The sequence below is a fragment of the Monopterus albus genome, unplaced genomic scaffold, assembly GCF_001952655.1.
Source record: "Monopterus albus unplaced genomic scaffold, M_albus_1.0 scaffold134.1, whole genome shotgun sequence".
NCBI lineage: Eukaryota > Metazoa > Chordata > Actinopteri > Synbranchiformes > Synbranchidae > Monopterus > Monopterus albus.
The window spans coordinates 393,164-401,800 of NW_018128014.1; the positions used below are offsets into that span (position 1 = coordinate 393,164).

Sequence of the window (8,637 nt, forward strand, 5' to 3'; positions counted from 1 at the left end):
ATTTACTTTAACATTATTATATAGCGATGTTATTGTAAATTTGTGTGTTAAGGGTAAAAAAAGCTGATATTGAGCAGGTATACTGTCTTTATAGCCATAGTGAGGACCCTGAAGTCCTTTCTACCAGCTGGAATATGGAAACTCCGAGTATTACCACGTAGGATGAATGTCTCACGCCATTGGGAAACCGACAAGGCAGCAAACCAACCAGCGGCCGGAGCTCTCCTACGCCCATCAATGAAACAAGTGCGGAGGCGGGACCGCGGTTATCTGAAGGCTCGCGCTTGGTTTCACGGCGTCGACTGCTTTCGTCTCATTGGCGCAGGTGATCCGTTTCGGGATGCGAGAGGAGAGCGGAGGAGAGGGGAAGAGAGAGGGAGAAGCGCCGATGGAAAAGTGACCAGGGCTCGGTTAGCAAGAAAACAGGATACCGCCCCGATTCAGTTTGTCCTGGGCCTCTCGGCGAAGTGAGGTTCATCGAAAGGGGCACTTTGAGATATCATGCGGTTTATTTCTGGTCGGCAATAGTACTATGATTTGGTATGTGGCCACTTTGATAGCAAGTGTATTCAGCACCCGAGGAACGGCCGCTCAAGGTGAGTCGAAGTGCACTATCTGTATCCTCCCATGCCTTTGCTCAAGTTTATACAAAGCTGTTTTTTCAAGGCTTCTTCCAGCTTCTCTGCTTGCTAAATTTGAGTATGTGACTGATAACGTTTGGTTAAAAATGTCACACTTTACGTCATGAAGTTCATACGTGTGTCCATCACGCACCTGAGCAGAGCCTGCCCGGGCAATGATGAGACAAACGGACCGGTTCATCGGTAATGACAGAGCTTTACCATAGGAGAAATAAAGAAGCCCTTTGCATAAACCTGCTCTTTCACCTGATAGTGGAAATTGGTGGCTGTCAGTGATAAACGGCATTATCGGACTTGTGGCGTTTTAGGCTTCACAGCGCTGGATTTCGCAGCCTGTTTGGGCTGACATATTCCCCTCAAGATGTGTGAGTTTGCTGTTCATGGGCTCCATAAGGTTTTGTCGCTGGTACGGTCGCTGCTTTACTGCATTAGCCAGTTTAACTGAGCTGAACACCGACTGTCAGCGTTTTCTAAAACGTGAAGGCAACTGTGATTAGTATGGTGCGCTGGTGTGGATGTCATTAAAATGCTATGAGTGGATTAACCTCTTCCTAGGGAACTGAAGTCATTACCAGCTGTGTCCACTAGGGGGAGGGCTTTCTGAGCCAGCACCGCGTGAAGGTGCATTAAACAGCTGCTTTTCACTCATGTACAGTGCTACTCGAATCGCGTGTATGATGGCTCTGAGCTGGAAAATGTTTTAGCCAACGTACTGGCTTGCTGGTGAAAGTAGTTTGTCCTGTGTGACACGGTTCATGGGTGACAGGTCCTTCAGTTAGGCCATCTGCAGCTGACCTCAGGCTGTCCTATGGAGGGCTGAAAACAGAGAGACCAAACCAGAGATGTCCAAGCAAAAATCACACTGATATCAAATGTGTTATTCAGAAGGCACCTAAGTACAGCAGGGCTAATCAAGAATCATACCTTTCAAAATATAGATATTTTCTCAATTAATTAAATATTAATTTGGCTTGTAAACTGTCAGAAAAGAGTGAAAATAACTGTAAGTTGACATATTTGTATTGCATCTGCATCCTGCAGATTATTTTTACCCGGTATAGTAAGAAAATGAGAAAATATTCACATTTGAGAAGCTGAAATCTGAAGTTTTGGGGCTTTGTGCTTAAAATAATGGCTTAATAAAACTTAAACACGAAAACAATGTTCCAGGGATTAGTCTATAAATCAACTAGTGTTACATCTCTGACTATAAATGACTATAAATGGCATCCCCCTCTATCCAGTAGGGTTGCAATCGTATGAGATTTTCACTGTATGATAACTGTCTCAGAAAATATCAGGGTTTCACAATATTACGGCATACGATATTACACAATTACTATTATTATCGGCTACAATGACCCTCAGAAGAATGGGACGGGTGTGTGTGTGTGTGTGTGTGGGGGGGGGGTTACATTGCACATGGCTGTGCTGGAGAATTGAGCTGGACTGCAGCATTAGATTGATCCTAAAGAATAAACATAAAGGTGATTTTAAAAAACAGCATATAATTTAAACCATTTTAGTTAGCATGTTAGCACCAGTAATAGAGGAAGTATTCACATCCTTTATTTAAGTAAAAGTACTAATATCACACTGTAAAAGTAGCCTACTCTGTTACAAAAAGTTCTGCAGTGAATATGTTAAATAAAAGTAAGTATGAACGCAACAATGTTGGTAGAACTTTACTGATCCCACAGTGGGGAAATTCCAGTGTTCCAGTAGCAGTAAAGGACAAAACAACATGAAACCATAAGAATAAACACCCCATACATAGCTTGAGAAAACAATATCCAGGTACCTGAAAAACAAACAACAAAAAGTATTTCAGAGACAATCAAGAACAAGAATAGACCTCCCACAGTTTGTCCCTGAGACACAAGTTAAAAAAGATACCCAGGAACAAGACAAAAAACGAACAGTATTGAGAGGAATCGAAATTCCAGTGTTCCAGTAGCAGTAAAGGACAAAACAACATGAAACCATAAGAATAAACACCTCACACATATCTTGAGAAAACAAGATCCAGGTACCCAAAAAACCAAACAAAAATATAATATTTCAGAGACAATCAAGAACAAGAATAGACCTCCCACAGTTTGTCCCTGAGACACAAGTCAAAAAAGAATAGTATTGAGAGGAATCAAGAAAACAACCAGGAAATCAAGAACAATCGAATCTTAATCCCACAATGAGGGAAAGAAACCTGTGTTTCTGCCATAATAATCCCTGAGGAACTACTCAAAAATACCTAAAGCAGGGCAATGTACAGTATTTGAGAGAGATCAGGAACAAGATATTACACATGAGCCTGTTTACAATGCATTTCACCCCCAGGAGCTGAATATTGCACCTCAGTTGACTATTACATAGTCCCTCATACTGTCACCTAGCTTATCACTGCAGTGATGTGTTGTACAGTCTGATGGCTGTGGGGAGGAACGACCTACGGTAACGCTCCTTCTTACACTGGGGATGTAACAGTACTTAAAGTATTAAAGGAATTAACGGGAACAGCTGAAAGAAGAAGTAGGCTATTCAGCGCAGAAAAATGTTATACTAATTACGTTAACGGCCTGTCACTCATGCACTGATGTTAAAAGTAGGATTTGACTGTAGTTGGTTGAGGTGGAGCTCTGCTGAACTATTTTGTATCTATGTGCAACTACAGATTATTTTCATTAGGGATCAACCTGCTGGATATTTTCCCCATTAATCGACTGGTTTGTAAAAGTTCTGACAGTAGTGAGACCTGCCGTCACAATGCTCTAAACGATGACCATAATAGTTGTTAGTTTATTATAGGTGCCTGAGAGTGCAGCCACACCTGTCTGTACCTTCACTCACACACATTTATGGGAGCCAGAAAAGTTTGTGTTTCTGGGGTCAGGGGGGATCAGTGTGAGTCCTTTTGTAAGTCAGAGATCAGCAAACAAATAGACAATGTGGAAAATTATTTTGATAGCGCATTTTATAACCGGGATTAAAGTTCTAAACATGACACACACCTGTACGGGGAGACGGTGTTCCGGAAGGTTTTCGTTCTTTAGCTTTCCAGAGTAATCCTGCACCGCTGATTTAAATTTCATATGTGGTGGATAGAGTTTGGTGATTTCAGCCTCCTCATCTCTGCCTTTTGGTAGCTGCATGTGGTGCCCTTTGCGCAGTCCGACAGGCATTGTGGAAGAAAGGTGCACAGGCATTGCACTTTTTATTGAATATTGGGAATAAGCAAATGTGCATAGTATGATAACCATTAATTTTCATACCATGGTATGCTGTGAAACCAGTAAACCACTGCAACCCTTCATCCATATGTAATGTGGTGGTCCCACATATGGGTGTTGTGTACATGTGAGCTTGCCTCATGCAGATGAAGACAGGGAGAGGTGGTGAGCATGGAAAGCTGCAGCAGCATCACACTTTACCCTAAAAAAAACTGAATCCCTGCTACTTTGCCCCCTCCCTCCCTCCCTTTCTGCCACTCATCTTCAAGAGAGAGGCAAGACGAAGGAAACTGGGACAGCATCTGTGCCTCTGCATTGCTTATTAGATGATGAAAAAAGAAGCGCATGATAATTTAAATGAGTTTTCTGTCACTGTGTGTTAAAATTTTGACACAAAATCTCACAGGTTTATATGTATTTATTTTTGTTGACATCCTGGCATGTGACTGGTCTCAGCTGGCTGCACAGCAACCAGTTATGTAACATCCTAAGCGTCATCTCCCAGAAAAAGGAGACTTATGGAGATGTTTTTGAGCGGCTTCCCTCGAATCTTTCATAGCTGGGACAGCAGGCAACTTGGCAGAAATGAACACTAACTTCTGGATGGCAGAGGAAGAGCAGCTGTGACTGGACTTGTTTATGTTTTGTAAAGACTGTCCTTTCAGTCAGACTTTCTGGTTGTGCATATGGTCTTCGTCTCATGCTTTAACACATTGCCTGCGCTCTGTAGCATTCAAATGTGTGCATGCAGACACACTAACATGGATGAGCACACCAGCCAGCTGAAGCTGCATGGGGCGGCATCCTTCTGGCTGAGTGCTGCTGTCTCAAGCTGACAGCTGGCAAATGGTTTGACTTTTGCCAGTGATAACCCTGGACACGAGCCAGACTGCCTCTCTTAATGTGCTCCCATCCTCTTTGGTTTCCTCTCTTCCTCACCTCTGTGTCATCCCTCTCTCCTGTAACTTTTCCCTCTGACTCAGGTCCTTGTCGCTCTCTCTGTCTCTCTTGTCCTGCTCCGTCCTGGCGTCTTCCTCTTCCACACAGTGGGGTGAGCTTGTTTCCCTCTGGGTTTTAAGTAGCCTCTCTCAGCGTGACTGGATAGCCAAGGGATGGGAACACTGTGGGTTGTGTTAATGGGGGCTCAGGGTGCACTCCACAGCAACCGTCTGTTGCCATTCATAGACACACTTGTTACTCCTACTTACACATACACAGACACAACATACGCACATGTCAACATGCAACCACCCCCTTGGGGAGCTGTGTGAAAAGCATTTTAATATTCAAGAGTTTATCGTTGGACGTTTAACCAGCTTTACATTCATTGTGCTTTCACATCGAAGCTGTTTTGGTGTGTTCATCTGGTTAGTTTGGTTCATTGAGGTTAATGTGAATGTTGTCCTCCCAGCTGTGGAATGGACTAATGCTGCATTCACACAATGTCACCACAATAAGAACAGGGAAAACAGCCCTTATTTTGGGTTTTACATTTGGGAGGCATTTAGGAACACTACTTCCTTCAGTGCTTATTAGGGGTGTGATGAGATCTCGCATTTTTACAGTTTTTTTCTGGTGTACATTTCTGAAAAGATTACTTATATTTTTAAAACAATAAGCAGTTCTTGAAACAGTTTATACAAACAGCACCACACAATGGATTAGCTGCAAAAGCATGTCACTTGCTCAGAATCCTCAGTCTATATCTCAAAAGTGAATACTTAGGTCAACGAGTATGTCAGTGCCGTGAGAAATCCTCGTGTTGTCGATTAGCCATGTTGTTAGTACAACAGTGTAATGTAAAATGTAAGTGTTTTCATATGAAAACTATGGCTCAGGATTTGATGACAGTGATTGAAAATACACAAGGCTCCACATTTCGCTTATTTACATAAAATCCAAGGTCACTGGTGTATGGAGAACAAAGAATATACACTCACCACTTTATTAGGTACACCTGTACAATGGTATGCACTTCAATGCAGCACCTCCACCTTAACATCTGTGTTTATGAGGCTCAAAATGTTTCTGTTTTTGGTGATATTATCATAAATGTATAAATTCAATTAAATGTTTATGATTGCGGTCATAATTAGTTACCCGGCAGTTGATGCTGTTCATTTCCTTGTTGTTTCCTGTGTTGTGCTCTGTCTATATACACTTGCCAGTTGAAGGTTCATGAGATGCACCACTGAGCTGTTTTACAGTAGATAACTGGTTAATCATTGGTTGATCTTACTGAGAGCAATTCAACAAAGCAGACAAAGTTGCAAAAAACTCTAATGGAGCTGTATGGAAATATAGTTATTAAATACAAACGACAACTAGTGTAGAAAACAACAGACAATTGGATGAGTGTGCCAAAGCATTTGCAATGTGTTAAAAATTAGAAATTGTTTAAATTATGTGCACAGGTGACTGGATGATGTAGTTTAGAGAATTGACTGAGCAAAACTGTAAAATGTGACAATATTTATTGTCAAGGTAAAAAGCTGTCTCGTGGTACATAAACAGAACCAGAGCAGCAGCCAACATGACCCTTAGTTTTTTATGTTCAATTTGTGGAAAGGTGTTTAGTTAGAAGGTCACAATTAGAAGTTTGAAGCTCATGCATTGTTATGGTAGCCCCCCTCACCAGGAGGGTGAGGGAGGACTGAGGTTGGACTCAAGTTTGCAGACCCAGGTGCTAGGGGGAAAAACATGACGGTTGCTGGTTACAAAAGAACACAGAGTATCAAAAAAACATAACAAAGTCCAAGTATATAAAAGTCCAGGTAGAGTAGAGATGGTGGAGGGAAACAAACTGGGGAATCCAGGGACTGACGCAAAAACCTAAAGGGCAGGAAGATGAAGATGGACAGGTGAAAGAACAAAAAGACCAGTGTACACAATGCAATCCACAGCACAGGAACTGTTAGCGTGGAAAACAAAAGCACGTATTGCTAACCGCATAAGTGGTGTGATAGAGTCAAGCCAAAATGCACAGAAACTGTCAGCGTAGCATTCTATCCACGTACATTACGCGGTACTTGGTTAATGTTCCAGCGAAACTGGAGTGTCTGTCAGAGGTATATATAAGGAGGCGAAGGTAATCATCGGGATGCACCCCAGCTGTGTGCATCGACAAACCAGTCGCTAATTACTGGAATGCAACACAGCTGAGGTGCAGAGCCCACAGGATCGAGAGAATAGAGGTGAGGAAGATAGAGAGGCAGCAGTCGAGCAGCCCTGACATGCATAGTTCATGCACAGTTATAAGGTCTGGTAGGGGTGGGATCATGTACACGTGTACATGCTGACATAATTGTTTAAATCAAAATCAGATCAAATCAAATTTTATTTGTATAGTGCCAAATCACAACAAAAGTCATCTCAGGACACTTTACAAAGTAAGGTCTAGACCTTACTGTTATCAATATTATTACATAGGGAAAACCCAACAAATCCCCCTTGAGCAAGCACTTGGCGACAGTGGGGAGGAAAAACTCCCTTTAACGGAAGAAACCTCCGACAGACCCCGGCTCTTGGTGGGTGGCCTTCTGCCTCGACTGGTTGGGGTGAGTGGATAGAGGAGAGAGGAAAGAAGAAAAGCAACAAGACACAACAAACAATCGAACACTGGTCAAGTTGATGTAGCCGGTGACTGCTCATCAGAAATATAGAGCTCCACAAAATGCTGCAGCCAGAGTACTGACAGGAACTAGCAAGAGAGAGCATATCTCTCCCATATTAGCTTCTCTCCACTGGCTTACTGTAAAATCCAGAATAGAATTTAAAATCCTTCTTCTAACATACAAAGCCCTTAATGACAAGGCTCCATCGTATCTTAAAGACCTCGTAGAGCCTTATCATTCCAACGTTTAGGCAACGTTTGACCCGCCTAAAAACTCACTTATAATGAGAAGCCATTCTCAATATAACAGGATACATTTTTGTGAGATAAGTTCATATTAAAACATGATTTTCTTGCTATTACAACATACTGTATTTTCTTCTTATAGTGACATAGGCTGCTGTATATTCTCATAATAATGTGAGTCCTGTATGGCTTGGAATGAGTGAGGTGCACACACTCACTTTGAGCAGTACTCTCATTCAGTTCGACAGCCTCTCTCTCTCTCTCATCAACACCTCCTATTTCAACTTTCCACTCAATGACCTGTAGGAGTGTGACGTCATGAGACGAGACGATACATGATATTGGATTCACGAGAACGAGACCAGACAATATTTTAACACTATTTTTAAGAAATTTTCAATGACAAAATATATGACTGGAACTGAAGGTCACAAAAACGCACAGCAAAGCACGTGCATTTTGAAATGTTTTAACTAGCCATCTTTTAATGAAAGTCACTTCACTTCTGCTTTCTGAGTATGAATTGTCATATTCAGTAAAAGACAGAACAATGTGCAGCACTGTAGAAGGTTTTCTCACAAACTCACCTGACTGGCTTCTCTCCTGTATGATTTCACATGAGTCTCTTCAGACCTTATAACTGTGCATGAACTATGCATGAGCTTCTAACTTCTAACTGAAGCTGTGTGTGACCTATGCTTTTTTCACCCTCACCACACCAGACCATTATTTATACTGCTTATTCAAGGTCAAAGTCAAAGGTCAAAGTGTTTATTTGTCATATGCACAGTTAGGAAACATGTTTCCCTGTACAATGAAATTCTTACTTTGCTGTCCACATGAATGCCACAAAATACAAATGAAATATAAAGTAGATAAATAACACAAAATCTAAGGCACTTTAAGCAGC

The 8,637-nt window shown here is 41.8% G+C and overlaps 1 protein-coding gene across 1 annotated transcript in view; it reads left to right on the forward strand.

Annotated features, from left to right (window-relative positions):
* Positions 1–290: 290 nt before the first annotated feature.
* The window catches only part of LOC109967660 (protein turtle homolog B-like), a 169,072-nt gene continuing 160,725 nt past the window's right edge, over positions 291–8,637 (forward strand). Inside the window, 1 exon segment of the mRNA XM_020613396.1 lies at positions 291–596. Coding sequence (XP_020469052.1) covers positions 533–596 — 64 coding nt within the window. The 5' untranslated portion in view covers positions 291–532.